This window comes from Micropterus salmoides, unplaced genomic scaffold, assembly GCF_014851395.1.
Source record: "Micropterus salmoides isolate LMB-PRFRI ecotype aquatic unplaced genomic scaffold, ASM1485139v1 Ms_hic_scaffold_2, whole genome shotgun sequence".
In the NCBI taxonomy this organism is placed as follows: Eukaryota; Metazoa; Chordata; class Actinopteri; order Centrarchiformes; family Centrarchidae; genus Micropterus; species Micropterus salmoides.
The window spans coordinates 29,456,764-29,475,429 of NW_024041150.1; the positions used below are offsets into that span (position 1 = coordinate 29,456,764).

At 39.9% G+C, this 18,666-nt stretch overlaps 2 protein-coding genes across 3 annotated transcripts in view; one reads left to right on the top strand and one right to left on the bottom strand.

Annotated features, from left to right (window-relative positions):
- capn1 (calpain 1) overlaps positions 1-10,858 on the top strand; it is a 30,440-nt gene extending 19,582 nt beyond the window's left edge. For both annotated transcript variants that reach the window (XM_038732791.1, XM_038732790.1), the window contains exons 7-23: positions 497-665; positions 2,632-2,715; positions 3,210-3,295; positions 4,074-4,148; positions 4,432-4,592; positions 5,297-5,457; positions 5,631-5,642; positions 5,765-5,976; positions 6,061-6,100; positions 6,190-6,255; positions 6,355-6,412; positions 6,543-6,607; positions 7,235-7,303; positions 7,483-7,561; positions 7,749-7,865; positions 7,987-8,045; positions 8,237-10,858. In XM_038732791.1, the coding sequence (XP_038588719.1) occupies positions 497-665; positions 2,632-2,715; positions 3,210-3,295; positions 4,074-4,148; positions 4,432-4,592; positions 5,297-5,457; positions 5,631-5,642; positions 5,765-5,976; positions 6,061-6,100; positions 6,190-6,255; positions 6,355-6,412; positions 6,543-6,607; positions 7,235-7,303; positions 7,483-7,561; positions 7,749-7,865; positions 7,987-8,045; positions 8,237-8,263 (1,540 nt within the window). In that variant the 3' untranslated portion in view covers positions 8,264-10,858. The remainder of the gene's footprint in view (positions 1-496; positions 666-2,631; positions 2,716-3,209; positions 3,296-4,073; positions 4,149-4,431; positions 4,593-5,296; positions 5,458-5,630; positions 5,643-5,764; positions 5,977-6,060; positions 6,101-6,189; positions 6,256-6,354; positions 6,413-6,542; positions 6,608-7,234; positions 7,304-7,482; positions 7,562-7,748; positions 7,866-7,986; positions 8,046-8,236) is intronic.
- A 1,121-nt stretch (positions 10,859-11,979) lies between these two features.
- On the bottom strand, positions 11,980-15,155 carry pnp5a (purine nucleoside phosphorylase 5a). Its single transcript, XM_038732792.1, has 6 exons — positions 14,937-15,155; positions 13,899-14,068; positions 13,707-13,810; positions 13,429-13,604; positions 13,042-13,232; positions 11,980-12,649 (listed from the first exon to the last, which is right to left on the bottom strand). Exons 1-6 carry the CDS (start codon positions 14,957-14,959, stop codon positions 12,429-12,431), a joined length of 885 nt encoding a protein of 294 aa, XP_038588720.1. The 5' UTR covers positions 14,960-15,155; the 3' UTR covers positions 11,980-12,428.
- Between the last annotated feature and the right edge of the window lie 3,511 nt (positions 15,156-18,666).

Consider the following 18,666-nt stretch of genomic DNA (forward strand, 5'->3'; position numbering starts at 1 on the left):
TGAATGTAGAAAATTGGTGTTATGAACTTGTCTGATGAACACTTGAAGCCCTTACAGAGCTATTAAGAGACTTCAGACTCCAGCTGCTCCAGTGGACAGCTGTGGTCTCAGTTGTGAATTTGGTAAGCTGTACAAGTGAAGCACAGTATTGTTCAAGTTAAGTGGGCTGCCTGCCCACTGAGAGCCGACAGGAAATAGTAAGAGAGTGATGTATAAGTGATTTATGAGTTGTTACACTTGCTATGTTTGTCTGTAGGTATGTGTTTATATGTGATAGTGTAGAGCAGTGAGTGTACCCTACCATACCGTACCCTTCTCTAAACATTTCCCCTAACTACAGGTCTTTTGACTGCATAGTTCATAAACACTGACATTAATGTCTATGCCGAATCATCAGTCATTAATTCTCCATTTAAGGCCTGCTCATATACCTAATAATTCTTCATGTACTCCTTGAACAATTTTAAATCCTTATTAATCTCTTGTTTTGTCCCAGGTTGAACGGCTGCTATGAGGCTCTGTCAGGCGGCAGCACATCAGAGGGCTTTGAGGACTTTACAGGTGGCGTGACGGAGCAGTACGAGCTGAGCAAACCCCCCTCCGACCTCTTCGGCATCATCAAGAGGGCCATCGCCAGAGGATCACTGCTGGGCTGCTCCATAGACGTAAGTACTGCAACAGACTACTGCATAAATGGGAAGTTAACACAGATTTATCGAAGATTGTTCCTTCTTTAAAGCGACTAGAATCGATTATTATAACAACATGTTAAATGACTCTGTAAAAACAATGTTTAAATGTGAAAGGGGTCATTTGTAGTTATGAACCTGCAGAGTGTAACTTTAATCTGCAGCTCCCCTCGGTTTTACAGAGTTTTATAGTTAATTTAGAGATTTATAGTCCATTCTATATTCCCATTTACATTTTTTTTTCTTTCAACAATATATTCAGTGTTGATAAGTGTACAAACCAAGGACTCTCCCTGTTTTCTAAAATTAAAAATAATGCAAACAAGCCACCATCTCAGTTGTCATTACCTCTAGCTGGTTTTCACTTTAAATAGAGATCCCCCTGTGTTGCTGAAGTCAGCATTTTTCAGTCTCAGTGCCCTTCATGGCTTACTCTCTCTCTTTTTAATATCTCACATTAATACAATACAATGTTGAAATGATTAAACAATTAATCAATTCATTAAAGTACAATTTTAAAGTAGTAAAGTTATTAACAGTGTTCCACGTTCTCAAATGTGAAGATTTGCTTGCTTGCATTGCATCATTGTAAATTCTCTGGGAATTTTGTTTGTTGGACTTTATAAGCAGTTTAAGACACATCTGTGGTTTCTGCTGAGTTGCAATGGGAACTTCCATTAGTGTTTATAAACTAAATGATAAATCAAGAAAATAAAATCATTACCAGTTGATTTAATAATGAAAATAGTCTATTGCATTGCTTTAATACCCCTTGTTGAGTCAAACAGGTGAGATTTATAATGATTTATAATGTATCACTATGGCTTAGTGTCTGACACATGCTTTAGCTTGAACCTCTATAGGAAGGTCAAACTTCAGAGTCAGCTGTAGATCAGCGCTGACCTTGGACGGCCAAATGTTGGGATGATTTTCACACTAGGTTGGGGTGGTGGGGATCAGTATTTAAATCACAGTAACATTAGAGTACATTGTCATATTTTACAGAAAGTACATTGACTGTATTATTACCTGTCAGGTAGAAAAGAGAGAAGTTGCTGTGTCGTCCCATTGAAGAGACTAGAAATAGGGCAATTTGAGTCAAAAGTTGTGTAATGGTAGAAAAATGTGGGCAATGTGATCTGGGAGGACACCAGTAGAGGGCGGTGAAGATTGGGAAATGTGCGGTAAAGGGGTTGGAACTGGCAGTTCAGTGTAATTCTCAAGGACACTTTAGTAATTAGGTTTGCAGACAAAGGTGACTGAACTCTGTCTGTCTGTTATTGAATTACATTTCCTGTACTCAGTGTGCCCACCTGTGCTGCTCAGTTTGGGTAGGAACGCCAATCTAGCTTATCTTGTTGCAAAACATAAAAGAAGACAAGTACCAAAAATGAACAATTACAGTTGTCTGAGAGCTTTGTGCACCAGAGATAAAGACATAGAAGTCAGTTTTACTGTGACATGGTTTAAATTAATAATATTGCATTAAAGTTTGCATATATTTTTATAGATGTGACTAAGTTTAAAGAGTTTGTTAAACAATTAAAGAAAAATCATGGGATGCGTGTGAGTCATGTTTCCCCTTTGTTATGCTAATAAATGTGGATCCAGTCTGATGACAGTGATTGAGAGCACTGCAAACAGATCTCCCAGCTGTCTTTGAATATCATAACATCACATGCATATACACAGCTTGGTGTGACTGCTGCCATGTCTGTGTCTTTATTAGCTGAAACAACCAGCGACAGTTGTCTCGCTAAGGGGTTCCTCACTCTGTGAAGTTTGCTGGTGTTAATAAATAAACCGTGACATGCCGGTGACTGTGACCCACTGCCTGTAGATGTCACCTAACCATGTCACATGTGGAGCATCAGTCGTCCTGATCTTGTGACTTGTGTTGTAGAAGTCAGTGGCCTGTTTAACTCCATTCTGTCATCTTCAGATCACGAGCTCAGCCGACCAGGAGGCCGTCACGTTCAAGAAGCTGGTGAAAGGACACGCCTACTCTATGACTGGAGCAGAGGAGGTGAGCAGTAATGAAGGAAATCCCTTTTTCAAAAATGGCAGCGCAGTTATTTTTGCAGTAGAAAGAAAAGGAAGAAAACGTAAAATCACTAGTGAATTCTCAAGTCACAAATATTCATGACTATTTCACATTTTAAACACACATCAACATACAGAAAGGAAATTTAAAGGATACACAGATTATCAGCAAAAACTAAAGCTATACATAAAACAATTCAATTTGCTCTAAAAATGTTCACGGCTTTGAGTTGAATTATGTCACATGTTGGATAAGTTACAGTGTTTGTAATTCATGTAACTTGTTTGTGTACAGGAAGTGTAGTTTTATGTGCCTGGAGTCATCTGTATTTTCTTGTTTTTATACCAGCTCATTTATTTGATTGAAAATAATTTCCCACTAAGTTACAGGAGATACACTTGACTGTGATCCATGCGATGAAACCAGTTAATCAGTGACAAAGTGTGAATATCAGGTGGCGTTTCTTCGACCCTTAGGTGCAGTACAGAGGAACTATGACCAAGCTGGTTCGCATCAGGAACCCCTGGGGGGATGTGGAATGGACCGGACCCTGGAGCGACAAGTAAGATTTTACTTTCACACTTAACTACACTACATTTGTGGTGTTAAATGGCAACCCATAACAGGAAGTTTACAACTTTCTTGTTTGTGAATGAGACAAAAGATTCTGCTGTTTCAGGAAGTTTTCACACTGATTAAAACGCTGTTCTTGGGTAAAATGTAAGACTTAAATGTGAAATTGTTCCTAATGGCACAGCTGCATAGTCCCAGAATCAGCAAAAATACAAAAATACCAGACATTTTTCCCACTGCCAACATTACGTCACAGTCCAACTGAGCATTTTCAACACTTCACATATTCAAATTTGCATGACATTTTCCCTGTGCAGAGAAGTTGCAACAAAGTTGCTGGTTTAAAGACACATAACTTCAGTAGTAATCTGTAAATTTATGGTAAGTAGCATTATGGGTTTTGCTATAAGGAAACTCATATATATTTACAGTAAAAAGGAGACATTTAGTACAGACATTCATGATTCCCAGGTGATGGGTCCAACTGACTTTGATGATCCCCTGACTTTTTAATCTAGCGTCACCATCAGGTTAAAATTTACACTTTATGACCAAATATCTGTAAAACTAGTGACATTCCTATCAGCCTCAACTGTGCTTTGTGTTCATTGCTAATAAGCTAATTTAGCCCCTTAACATGCTAAACTAAGAAGGTGAACATGGTAAACAGACTCTTAAGACATCACGTTGACACAGTCATTAAATAACAGGTTACAGAAAAGAGAAAAAAAGCTCAGTTATCTTTTTTTTCGTTGTGAATTCCTCAGCGCCAGAGAGTGGGACCAAGTGGATCCCTCCGCCAGAGGTCGGCTTCAAAACCGCAGTGATGACGGTGAATTCTGGTGAGCAAGCATGTGCATGTGACTTCTCATCAGTACTTGTGTGAAAGTAAGGATTTGTGCCATTTGGCAGCTGATAGAAAACATCCGCGTTTTAGGGCATGACTCTAAACGTATTTGTACATTTTCATCTTTTATTTGCGTTAGTTTTTATAAATTTTGAGTCAACAGAGCAGTAAATGTGACGGGATACCTCAAACACACACTGTACTGTCTCTGTTTTCCTTAATGTCTGTTTTACATATTGATATTCTGAAATAATAGTGAATTTTTTTCCGTCTCTCAGGATGTCGTACAGTGACTTCCTGCGCGAATTCAGCCGCCTGGAGATCTGCAACCTGACTGCTGACGCCCTGGAGGACAACCAGCTGAAAAAATGGTGCTCTTCGCTTTATCAGGGAGAGTGGAGGAGGGGCAGCACTGCTGGAGGCTGCAGGAACTTCCCAGGTATTGAGTGATGACGGGGAGAAAAGAGGGGAGAACTGCAAGGTAGCAGATGGATAGGTGAAAAAAAACAGTGAGAAACTGGAGGTCTAAATGGTGGTCTGCTATAATAGATATTATATAATATATTTATAATATAAATGTACCCAGAACTTACTCTAATTTCTTTTTCTTTGTACATGTTTGAGATTAATTCTTCTTTTAAATGTCTAATGCACCCCAGAGTTTCTCCTATCACTGACCAAACCAGTTTTAGGATCACATGCTGGTCTTAAATTCTGTTCCAAAAACACTGAACACAGCTTTTACATGTGGACATTTTGTGGGGGAAATAAAAAAACAAAAAACAAGGAGATGTTGAAGGAGGGAGGGATTTCGATGACTTTACTAAAGGAATGTGAACCAGTGACTCCCATTTACACAGTAACCTACTGAACAATGGCCTGTTTTTAAAAGAAATTGGGAAATGCCCCCTCATGACTGCATACACACATGGAATTGGAGTTTTCTCCAACACAAATTGTGTTCTTATTTTCTATACTACTGATAAAACCACAATTTTAACAGCATTATTGACAATCTCTCCAGCTGGGAGAGCTATTTATTATAAGGAAGATATTTATTATTTCTGAGCATGATTAATAAATACCAAAGTAAAGCTTTAATAAAATAAGTAACAATCTGACTTTTTCAACTCTTCTTCCCAGCAACCTTTTGGCTGAATCCTCAGTTCAAGATTGTGCTGCAGCACCCGGACTCTCACAGCAACTCAGACTGCAGCTTCCTGGTTGGCCTCATGCAGAAGGACCGCAGGAAGAAACGGCAGGAGGGCAAAGACATGGAGACCATCGGGTTTGCCATCTATGAGGTCAGCTGCAGTCCAACAAACGCTGCTTATAAACATTTCAGCATTAACAGATTCTTCTTTTGTTAAAAAAGAAGAATCTGAGCTCTGCTATCTACCTGCTTTCCTGTAGTTTTTGTGCCTGATCTTGTTCATCATGGTAATAATGTCATCTGTCTCTCCCCTATCCCTTAAAGGTTCCACATGAGGTATGCATTTTATCATCCTAATAGTCTTCAAATGATACCCAGACATTTTTTAATGCAAACATAATGGGAAGTTAAAGTAGAAGAGTTTTGAAAAGATAAGAAGTCACTCTTTCCCCTCTCAGCATGCCGGCACCTCAGGGATCCACCTGAAGCGAGACTTTTTCCTCACCCACGCCTCCAGAGCTCGCTCAGAGCTCTTCATCAACCTGAGGGAGGTTAGCTCGAGGTTACGGCTGCCACCCGGGGAATACATCATTGTCCCCTCCACCTTTGAGCCGAACAAAGAGGCCGACTTTGTCATCAGGGTTTTCTCTGAGAATCCTGCCAAGTCTGAGTGAGTGGCTAGACACGTGTGAAGGATCTGGGCTTTTAAAATAAGCATTTAAGTAACTTTCTTTATTTCTTCTTCCAATGTCAGGGAGCTTGATGATGATGTTGAAGCGCATCTCCCACCAGAGGTGAGAGGATGCTACATGACAACTGAACTACAACACCTGATGATGCTAATGATGTGTACAGAGAGACCAAATGTGTGTTTGTCTTTCAGGTTGAGCTAAATGAGAGCCAAATCGATGCAGGCTTCAAGGGTCTCTTCAGACAGCTGGCAGGGCCGGTAAGCACGCGTGGCAGAAGGTGGAGTAGCAGTTTGAAGAAATAGTTTATGGTATAAAGAGTCATATTTGAATTGTGTATTCTCTGTTTGTGCCAACAGGACATGGAGATCAGTATCACAGAGCTGCAAACCATACTGAACAGGATCATCAGCAAACGTTAGTAACAGCTGTAACAGTAGTGCTCACAACAGTATTGAGTTAGTTTCAGGTGTTTTTAAAATGTTCAATATCTAGGGTTAAATCTGTTATCCTTCTCTGTTTTTGTCTTTCTTTCTAATGCTAACAGATAAAGACCTGAAGACAGACGGCTTCTCACAGGAATCTTGTCGCAGTATGATCAGCCTCATGGACGTATCCTTTAAATAGCATTAAAATATCAATTCAGCTTTGAAGTCACTTTGGATAAAAGTGTCAGCTAAATAAATGTAATGTTACACAAGTCTTCTTAGCTTTTTAGTGTAAGTAATAAACAAAACAAACTGTCAAGAAATATGTCCCTTACTAAACAGAAAAATACACCTTATGAATTCAAGTTCTATTTTTCCAAACCAATTTACTTCGTTAACTTGCTGTAAAACACACTTCATTCAAACTCGACACAAACTAAATGAAAACTCACCAAAACCTTCGTAGTTAGTCTTTCCACTGTTCCAACAATCACCAACTCTGGTTTGCTCAAAATAAACTCTTAATTCAGAGTTAGATGTGAAAATATTCCTGGCCCTACACACTGTCAGTGTCTCTCTGAAGCCCAACGTCCCTCTCCCTCCTCTCTCACCTGACACCTCTCCGGTCCCCGCCTGAACCATTCGAGCCTTTGTCGTCCGCAGAGTCAGTGTCCTGGCCAGAGCCTCTGTAAATCACATCGGGTTGACAAGTGGAGAGTCCAGGAACCTTTTTAAAGTTGGCTAACAGTAAATTACATTTATTCTGTTGATAAGATGAAAGTCACTGTTGTGCTTTAACCTATCGACTCAGACTGACGGCAGCGGAAAGCTGGGCCTGACAGAGTTCCATGTACTCTGGGAAAAGATTAAACGATACCTGGTAAGATTGAACACTGATGGGTCAGACGGGGTCAGACTAAAGCGTACTGATTCTGCTTCACTGGCCTGGTTTTTACTTTTCTTGTTTGCCATCCAAATACTTACTTCTTCAAGTTATTCTTTTTCTCTTTCTCTTCTTTCTGCCTGTTATTACCTTCATTCTCTGTCTGTTTGTGCCAGAATATTTTCAGGGAGTTTGATGTGGACAAATCAGGCAACATGAGCTCCTATGAGATGAGGCTGGCTCTTAAATCTGCAGGTACTGTTCCTTTTTATGTCAATACAAGAATTAAGAAAATAAAAACATGCGTCAGAGGCATTTTCACTCTTCTTTACACATTTAGAAAGCGTTATCTGCTGAGTTATCTTTTTCTGACGCTGATTACTGTTTTGTGAAACGATTTGTTCCTGTTGTGGTCTGATTTTCCTGCTTGTCTCTTCTTCAGGTTTCACGCTGACCAACCATTTGTTCCAGCTGATCATCCTGCGCTACTCAGAGGCCGACATGACTATCGATTTTGACAACTTTGTCACCTGTCTGATCAGACTGGAGACCATGCACAGTGAGTCCCGCTACTGCACACCTTCAGTGCCTTAAAAGGAACAGTTAACACCTACTTGTCATCCCCTTTCAGAAAATAAATAACATACTTCAATAACAGATCTTTGTTTCTGTCTCTGCAGAAACCTTTCGAACCCTGGACACAAATAATTCAAAATCCATAACCCTCAACTTCACTCAGGTATGGCCACACGTTTCTGGGAGCAGAAATGCTGCCCTTTACCCAGACAATGCATTTATTACAGATTTCTTGTACTTTTGTTCTGAAAACCATTTTTTTTTGTCTCATATTGTTTTGGATATTTACTTTCTGTACATAAAACACTGTGACCTATTCATAATTGGCATTTCCTAATTCTCTGTGCTCCGCAGTGGATTTCCCTGACCATGTTTGCCTAGAGATGAGTGGACTCCTCTGTAACTGTTACACTGCATCCTGTGGCAGCTCCAGGCCCAGCATGTGTCAGAAGTGCCTTTTCTCTTCTCTCCTCCACGCAGCTCGCTGCTGAGGCCCACTGATGCTAAAAGACTGTAAATTCATCTGTACAGTGCCTATATTGGAAACATGTGCCAATTCTTTACTTGTCACCTGTTTTGTAAACAGAGAGTTCACTGATAAGCGAAAAAACATCCTAATAGCTAACATACTTTAGGACAACCTGGCAATCTGCAAAACCCTCTGCTGTCAGTTATCAGTCTCAGTGCCAGATGTGGTTGATGTGGCGAGCTACTGTGTGTGCCAGCTACTCTTAAATGCCTCACATTCAGCGCATATGAATGTGCATTATATGTATCTCTATTATCTGACATTGCTGGCCTGGCACCTTCTGTTTACATCTTACCAAACTTTGCTTTGTCTTCAGAGACAATGGTGGTGGTCAGTGCGTGAAGTATAATTAAACTGCAGTTTTTAAAATTGTATGATGAAAAATGCCAGGTTAGGGGGTATTACCTAATTTAATTGTCCTATTTGCGCTAATGCAAATGTATATTGACCCATGTGAGTTCATTTTTCCAGAGCCGATGCTGCCTAAACGATGTTAGCACTATGCTGTGTTATTTGTCGCATAGAATGTTTTTCGCATGAACAAGTTAGCGCACCAAAGCTTCTGCTTATTCCATTATCTAACGTGTACAAAGAAAATTGAACAAAACCAGAAACCGAGATCGCTGGTCTTAATAAAATAAAAAAAGTAAAATGTCCGCGTTTTTAAAGGTCAATTTAAGGATAGCTAAACTTAATAAATAAACAAAAGGCTTAGACTTAATATTGAACAAAATTCATGATTGTCGTATTCCTGCCACTTAACCATACATTATTTTTATTAAATCGGTAGCCTACTGTGATTCATGTCTATGTAACGTTAATGATTTATCAATTTATTTATTTGATTAAAGCTACTTAATCTTACTTTGGTTGACCGTTAAAGGTTACACATAGTGTTACATCTCGTGATGAGTCTGACTTTTAAAAAGAGTTATCTCCAACTTTGACTTCATTGCACAGGTCTGTTGTCATGACAATAACACTACAACTCTATCCTCATAATGCAGGAACAAGATTAACAGAATTTAGTGTCTTCAACAGCAGTTGTTCCTGCATTACGAGGATAGAGTAGTAGTGTTATTGTCATGACAACAGACCTGTGCAATGAAGTCAAAGTTGGAGATAAATCAACTCTTTTTACCAGTCAGACTCATCACAAGTCAAAACACTATGTGTAACCTTTAACGTTCACCCAAAGTAACAGATTAAGTAGCCATAATCAAATAAACTGATGTATAGGCTATAAAAATTAATCATTACGTAGACTCACAGCACTCTATAATAATTCCAGTGTTTAAGCCAATTTACAGTTTAAGTAAAATAATGTGGTTTAGCCTAATGGCAGAAATACAACAATTATGAATTATGTTCAATATTTAGGCTAGGCTATTTTTAAATTTATTTATTAAGATTAGCTATCCATAAAAATATATATATTTTTTAAGGCGTGATCTGTGTTTCCCGTTTTAGACTTTCTTGTTCAATTTTCATTGTACAAGTTGGATAATGGATCAAGCCGACGCTTTGGTGCGCTAAATTACAATGCACTTCTTCATTCAATGCACCAATAACACAGCATAGTGCTAACATAGTTTAGGCAGCATCGGCTCTGGAAAAATGAACTCACATGGGTCAACATACATTAGCGCAAGTAGGACAATGAAATTTAGTAAAACCCCTAAACTTTTTCATCAAACAATATTAACAACTGCAGATGAATTATACTTCACGTGCTCTATATATTATATTAAAACTAATCCTGTTTAGCTTTAAAGCATATCTGCTTATCATTATGCATGGCACTTTTTACTGACTGGATATCATAGGGGTTAAAAAAAAAAGATGTGTCACCCTTGTTTAATCTAGCTTTTCGAAGGGAACAAGAACATGTCAATACTTTCGGTGAAGGTAAACAATTATGCAAGGTGGATGGAAATGTTGTATGCATGTAGTGTTAAATGTGATATATTGTCTGCCTGTCTGTTCAACCAGGGGAGCAAGTGTTTTATTTGAAAAGTTGTATTCCAAAATAACATGTCACTTTTAGGGGAAAAAAGACTTAAACGCCTTAAGTGTGGAGGATGTACATGTAAAATGTCATACTTACTTACATACATACAAAGAGTCAAACTGCAAATGTTTGAAATACCAAAATTGTTCTGCCAAATATTTTTTTTGCTTTTTGTAAATGGAGGAACTGAATTTAAGAACATTTAATCCAAAAGTGTATGCCAAGCCTTTAAATGTAAATGGTACTCCAACAATGCCAGCAATCATGTCTTCAGTTTTTGCAGTGTAATGCTTATGTAACATTACCTAATGTTTACAATGGTAACATTCAGGGTCCCTTTGGAGCCATTCATGATGCAATACATGGATTTACTGTGTAGTGTCTCTGTAAAACTTTCTTATACAATTTGAAAATAAACATGGGGGGATTTTCATGAGTCTTGCAATCATCAATTTACACTCACTGGCCACTATATTAAGTACACCTTGCTAGTACTGGGTTGGACCCCCTTTTGTATTAAGAACTGCCTTAATCCTTTTTGGCATACTTTCAACAGATAACATTCCTCAGAGACTTTGGTTCATGTCGACATGAGAACATCACGCAGTGTGCTGCAGATTTGTTGGCTGCACATCCATGATGAGAATCTCCCGTTCCACCACGTCCCAAAGGTGCTCTATTGGACTGAGATCAGGTGACTGTGGAGGCCACTGGAGAACAGTGAACTCACTGTCATGTTCAAGAAACCAGTTTGAGATGATTTGAGCTTTGTGATGCATGATCCTGCTGGAAGTAGCCATCAGAAGATGGTACACTGTGGTCATAAAGGGATGGACATGGTCAGCAACAATACTCAGTCAGACCAGTCGTTTTTCCAATCTTTTATTGTCCAGCTTTGGTAAGCCTGTGTGAACTGTAGCAGTTTCCTGTTCTTAGCTGACAGGAGTGCTCCCGGTGTGGTCTGCTGCTGTAGCCCGTCTGCTTCTGGGTTTGACGTGTTGTGTGTTCAGAGATGGTATTCTGCATACCATCTCTGACGCACGAGTCCTTATTTGAGTTACTGTTGCCTTTCTGTCATCTCGAACCTGCCCATTCTCCTCTGACATCAACAAGGCATTTTTGTCCACACAACTGCAGCTCACAGGATATTTTCTCTTTTTCGGACCATTCTCTGTAAACCCTAGAGATGATTGTGCGTAAAAATCCCACTAGATCAGCAGTTTCTGAAATACTCAGACCAGCCCGTCTGGCACCAACAACCATGCTACGTTCAAAGTCACTTAAACCCCTGTCTTCCCCATTCTGATGCTTTGCTTGAACTTCAGCAAGTTGTCTTGATCACGCCTACGTGACTAACTGCATTGATCTGCTATGTTGTGATTGGCTGATTAGCTATTTGTGTTAACAAGCAATTGAACAGGTGTACCTGATAAACTGACCGGTGAGAGTACATTTTCATTGATAAGTCTGAATTTTTTTGTGTGGTTGTGATGAGTAATTCAAAAGAGGAAAAAAGGCTCCCGTCCACACCCCAAAGAACAACACAAACACTCTTTATATAGTAATAAATAGTATATTTAGTAATAACATTAAAAAAACAAGCACAATAAAAGTTCACTATTGTACATATTTCAAGAACATCATAATACGATCTTTACAGGCAGATTTTTACTCATTAAGTTAAATTGCAGACATTTATACAGCTGATCATACATTTTAAGTTAGAACAAAAGCACCTCATTTTAAATGATAACAAGTGAAGAGACGTTTGTCATCTGGAACCGCTCGTTAGAGGAATGTAAGATGTCAGATAAGGCAAGTGAGATAGGCTATCATCTTTTTTTGACCTAGGACTAAACAGCCCAAACTGCACACCTAAATAATAAAGTAAGAGTGATTTTCTTCGGTACAATAGCATTAAATGTGAACCATAACCACTTTTAAGTCTCCTCCAGTTATTGTTAAAGGCTAGCGAGAGTGCTCCTGAGGTAGCGCCTTGGCGTCTCTTAGGCGTAGTTGTTGTTGTTGTGCTCGATCCTGGTCACCATGGTGGTAACCAGGCGCTCCAGCTGTTCCGCTCGCCGGTTGCCCATCTCAAGGACCTCCTCGTGATTGGCCTTCTCCTCACTGTCGTAGTCCATCACCGCCTTGTTGGTGATCAACGAGAGGGCGAAGACACGCATGCCGCAGTGACGCGCCACAATCACCTCGGGGGCTGTGCTCATGCCTGGAGAGGAAAAGAGGCCGTTTAAAATTGATAAAAGATACCAGGATAGATACATATGTGAAAAATAAATAATGTGTATTTTCAGTAGAGAAACCATAAAATATGATGTCACGCCGGCTGAGGTCTGATGTTTATATCAACTGTAGAGCTAAGCTTGCTAATGAGTCCAGCTTTGCTCCCTTCAGTTTAGAAGTCTGTATTTAGTTTTATAGCTTTGATTTATCTCTGTTTGTGGGTGAAGTAAATATGGGCAAATATCAGGTGTATTTTCACATGAAAGTTACATAATGCAGCTTTTAACAGGTACATTTTTATATATATCATTGCTGCCGTGTACTGTAGCCATATATTTTTTATTTTGTGTTGGTGACTAATATTCACTTTTTACTCACCAACTGCATCTGCGCCCAGTTTGAACAGCATACGGGACTCAGCAATGGTCTCGAACGAGGGTCCACCCAGCACGCAGTACACACCCTCCTTCAGGAAGTCTCCGTAGCCGAGCTCCTGTCCCACGTCCATGGCCAGCTGCTGCAGCTCCCTGTCGTAAGCGTCAGACATGCAGGGGAAACGTACACCGAACCTGCGAGGGACAGGAGGAAGGTTTAATGAGGGCAAAGGCTGGAGTAGACCTGAGGCTCAGGGTTTCTTCCAGAAAGACAAGTAAGAGGTATTTCCATAGTGACACTTTCTCTTTGTGGCAGCTGATTTAATATTATTTGCAACATGAACCTGGTGCAGGAAACCCATCTTTGAATGTACAGACTACACACACACACCTTTCATCGTTGGGTCCAGCCAGTGGATTGTTGCCAGCAAAGCCCGGCATGTTGAGGTGGTCTTTGATGATCATGATGTCTCCCACTTTAAAGTCCTGATTGAGACCTCCGGCTGCGTTGGTGAGCATCACCGTCTCCACGCCGAGCAACTTGAAGACACGTATGGGCAGCGTAACCTGGAAACACATTACCATTAGCCATGCAGGGGGATCTTTCAGCAGCGGAACAGTATTTAGAGCATTTTTATGGAAATTTGCTCCTTGATGTAATCAGTTCACCTTCTGGACTGGGTAACCCTCGTACAAGTGGAAGCGCCCCTGCATGCAAACACACGGCCTCCCCTTTAAGGTGCCGAACACGAGCCGACCTGCATGTCCGTGCACTGCAAAAAACACAAACCAATGACTTAATGTCAACAATAAATGAAAACCAGTCAGCAACTGAAAGTTTTTTTTGGTAGTTAAACTCACCAGTGCTCTGTGGAAAGTTGGGGATATCCTTGTAGTTGAAAGCTACCGGGTCCTTTAACATGTCAGCCAGCCCTCCGAGCCCTGACCCGCAAACAATGCCCACTGCAGGTCGTATGTCTGTCTGGGCCAGCAGCCAGTCAGCAGTGGCCTTGCAGTCCTCGTAGCTGTAGCTGGATGACATGAAAAGAGGGTTAGGATGACCCGGTTTGTAAATCAAGCAGGAATCAATAAAAAGCTTTTATTAGATAGAGTTAAACTCATCTTTAAATGACGTGAAAGTGATGTTACAAGAGGATAATGCACAAAAGTGACCACAAGAATTTTAAAAATCTTATGTGCTTTTCCTTCTTTTGCTGTCAAACTCCATAAATGCCAACTTTTTCCAGAGTCCCTATTCACCTCTCTTTGCCTCCTAATTCATTACACAACATGTGATGTGATCATTATTATCAGATTACAGGATAAGATCTAAGATCTAATCTGAGAAGTACTACTAATAAGGATATGACTTTTGAAGGCACACACGCACATTCCTGCAGAGTCACAGCAGGATCATGCCTCATGAACTTGAATGGTGACATGGTGCTTTTTTATCTGCTCAGTTGAAATGTACACACTAATCCCTTGTAATTTGAATAATCCCTTTAATTTGACAAACTGCTAGATTCACCCTCACTTAAGCATGGATTAATGGTTTGGTCCCTAAAGATGTGCTATTAATAAATATACTCTGTAAAACTACAGATAACTGTATGGTGCTTTATTAACACCATACAGTTAAAGTCACCACATACTGCCACATAACAGGTTATTAATAATAGTTTAATCAGAACAAATGTCCTGTCCTTAAAAACTGTCAAAGACAGTTTAATTCCACGAAAGGCTTATCTAATGTTTATTTGGCCCCCAGCCAACATTCCCAGTACGTTTTTGACCGGCAGTCCAAGCTGCTCATGAAGGGGTCTTGTGTTCAGCGTCTGGTTTAGCAGCATGGGAAGAGGAAAGCTGAAAGTACAGTCTGTTCAAAAGTGTACTCACCCGCTCTTTGCCTCTGGAAACATTGGGAAAAATTGTATAAGTTTCTGGTGAGGTAAAAAAAAATAAAAAAGTAGTAAATGCACAAGTTCCAAAGCAGCAAAAACGTCGAATCAGCTGTTGAAAATGTCAAATAGTATCAAGCCGGTGTCTTCTCTAGTGTTTCTTGTTCTGGTTTGGAGTACCCTTTGAGTCTTCTTCCCACTTGTGATTGCAAGCCGCAGTTGCCGGCTATATTATAGCCCCAGAATACGCCCTAACCCCCCCCACCCTACCCCACCCCTGGGTCAAGATGACGCATGTGAATGCTGCAGCCTCATTGGCTGGGTGGACACACCTTCAAGTAATTTGCAACAAAAGGCAATATATTTCATCCACCCGCCTCCAGAAGCAGTACTAGTGTTGACATCAGCCAAGTCCACCAACAGGAAAGTATGGGCACTGAAACATCCATTCAGCAATCATTGATCAGCTTATTGTAGAGTGACCCAGGTTGGGAAACATTTTGTTTTGAACATCACGTGTCTGTCTGTTGCGCCTGTTCTCGCCAAAAGTTAGTGGATATAGCATAACATGTGAAGTCAACGCATGCTACCATGTAGCCTAACATACTGGAACTACCTGAGTACAACTTTGAGGTGCTCACTTCAGTATTTTCTGTTTTAGGCAACTTTATACCTCTTCTCCTTTACATAATAAAATAAGTTACATCCTGATGTGTGTTTTTGCTCTTGTTGCCAGTAAGACATAGTAAGTTCATTGACACACCCTGTTTATGATGTAAATGAGGCAGATTACAACTCATTAAGTCAGAAATAAACACTACATCCTTTTGATTGGTTCTTTAAGGCTCCACGTTGTACTCATGGGACTAGAGCCTGACATTTTGGGTATCATGTAGGTCACAAGATTCCTGTGAGAACAGTTTATGTTCTTGTTCCAGTGGTGGAAAAAAAGGATTTTACTACAAAGTAAAAGTCTTGCATTCAAAGTACATAAGTATCACCAGAAAAATGTAATTAAAGTATGAAAAGAATTAAATTATGCAGAATGGTCCTTTTATTTCATCATTGTCACCTATGCCTTAGTTAAATGGTTAGGCGAGGATCCAACATGTCCTTTGTGTTCAAGTGTAATAACACATCAAGTTAAATTGACAACACCAAAACATGTTACATACAATTGTGGTTTTGGGACTTTTTATTTTACATTGTTTACTTTCTTATGGCAGAGGCACTGAAAGGACCGACTGTCTGATTTGAACGTATCCCAGGCTTTTGCTATACAGAGTGGATGAGAGGTCATTTTCAAATAATAAGTGTACTATTTCTTTTTTTTTTTAAACAGCATCATACACTCACATGTAAACTTATTTTCCTTGTAGTTGCATCTACCATGTTTAATTTCACCGTGAACGTGCCTCAAAATCCATGAGTCTGCAAGTGTTGATACTGGGATTCAGCGATGTTGTTCCTCAGGAGATCTACCATTAATGTAAGGTCAGAAATGCTGTGTGTTGTGTGTTTTGTGGAGCTGTCAGTACCATGGGGGGGATGTGGAGATGCAGTAGAAATGGACTATGAGAGGTTGGCTGTCTGCAAATGAGTTTTGTCCCTGCTAACTGAACTGGAGAGGGCTGAACTTGAAACAAAAACATGGCAGACACTGCAGTCGGTTACAGCGTATGACTGTGGGTAATGAGAAAGATATCTAAGTGCAGAATCCTAATCTTATAATGTTAACTGGTAATGTTGTAGGTAACTGTTGTTACCTTTAAACATGATGTTAGCTCGCTAAGGTTTTTCCCAAGGAGTACATGTACTCCTAAATGAAAAAAATAGGACCACACAGAGTTTAACAATTTATTGTATATATTTTAATACTACATGTGTGTGCTCCTTCTCCTTGTGTACTATCGTGAGAAACCGGTGGGGGAAGTGAAGACCCTAGTATCTGGTCACTCGTCATGGGCCTCAAAATTTTGTCAAAGCTTTTAAAAATATTGAAGACAACTTTTAAAACACACAAAAAACTTTACTGTGATTGGTGATTGTGTACTTTTTGAACGGGGGATGGACACAAGATACACCAGCACCACCCACAAAATCCACTCCACATTTTATGTAAGCAAGATTACTAACCAATATTTATAACAATGACTTTAGTAAAACAGAACAAGGGGAACGTGTTGCTCTCAGGAAGAGAGGCGGCTAGAAGGAGCACCTATTGGCACACTGGCCTCCTGCGTCTGGTTAAAGCTACATCTGCCCACTGCAGAGACTCTATCCACAACCTGGAGAAGTAGCAAAGTATAAATTACTGTATCAGTATAATATTATAAAACTAAAAAAATGTTTAGCGTTCACTTAATAGTATACTGTCAGTAGACCGTTTGTATTTTATTTATATAATGTGACTATAGGCCTATGCATTATCATTTTATAAGAATTTGTCCTTTAGTGAGTCTTCCGAAATAAAGAATTTAAAGATTTTATTCTTTTTATTCAAACATACAGAGTGCAACCAATCTGCAGAATGTAAGACAAAGTGTGTGTAAGACCAGTGAAGAAACAGAGGACTTTATACTGTAGGGTATTATGCAGCTGCCTTAGGAAGGAGGGGAATAGAAACTAACTGTCCTGAGATGAAGGCCTGTCAAGGACAGTCAGATAAGAGACCCTTGTAGTAAATCACTTTGATATGTGTTGTTAATTTGTCTGTATATTTTTACTGTAGTCTCTCTGTGTTTCTGTGATTTCCTTGTCTCTACTGTCTCCACTGAGTTCAACTACCAGCCCGACGACAGGGAGAAAAAAGCATGATTGTGTCAGTAGAAAATGCCAGAGACTTACGCAAGAAGACAACTTGTGTTAATGTTGCTGCAAATCGCACTGGGCACTGACATAGATTACATAACGCCCCACCACCTTTGTTGGGTTTTATAAGTACAAGAATGATGTCACATTTACATTCTTGAAAAATATTACAATCCCAAATGTACAACAACATAACACACCTAGTGAAGGTCAACCTGTAATCATAACGCAAGGTGACGTAAACCATTTATTGACTTTTGCCTTTACTTTATGTAGGATTACACAAGTGAATACAGACTAAAGACCGCCAACGGTCTGTCAAAGTCTCACACCAGCCAAAACACGAAGAGCCTAGACCACAACATGCGACCTGACGTTGTTGGACCTTGAGTTGTTGTTTGCCATTGACACATAAGGGGACAGCCGTCCGCCATGGTGTGTATATTATGATTTCCTGCCGAGTCAACCACCTCTCTGTTTGGGTTCTGGCTTCTTCATATCTCTTGTTCTCTTCATTTACTTTGTTTGATAACACGATAGGAGTCGTTGACCCGTTGACCTCTGCTCCCTTCCCCTCGGTCATAGCTAACACGCCTTTGTCACAGCCAATGAGTAGGGGCCATCTGTCTGCAGCATGATGGCCCATCATAACCTGTTCACCTCTGTCTCCGTTTTTACTGTCAAATGAAATGGCAATAAAAATGTCACTGTAGATTGGAGATGCTGGTGGTAGCATCCGCTTAGCTGCAGTCAATCGGCAGGTAAATGTCTGGTGCTGAGTAAGTTTAGGTGAGTTTTTACACTACCATGAATAAAGTGTTAAAGTTTTTTGTCCTGTAGAAAAGCCATTTATCCCCATATTCTCTATTACCATATGATTTCTCACTCAATTCCATCTTTCTGTAAATGTAAGATGA

Bases quoted from the DNA above. Each gene is read 5' to 3' on its own strand.
- pnp5a (XM_038732792.1), bottom strand. From the start codon at position 14,959: ATGTTTCCAGAGGCAAAGAGCGG. The intron at 14,069-14,936 runs GTGAGTACACTT...CATGTCATCCAG, and splicing joins TTTCCAGAGGCAAAGAGCGG to CTACAGCTACGAGGACTGCA. The intron at 12,650-13,041 runs GTGAGTAAAAAG...TTTCCTCTCCAG, and splicing joins ACTGGGCGCAGATGCAGTTG to GCATGAGCACAGCCCCCGAG.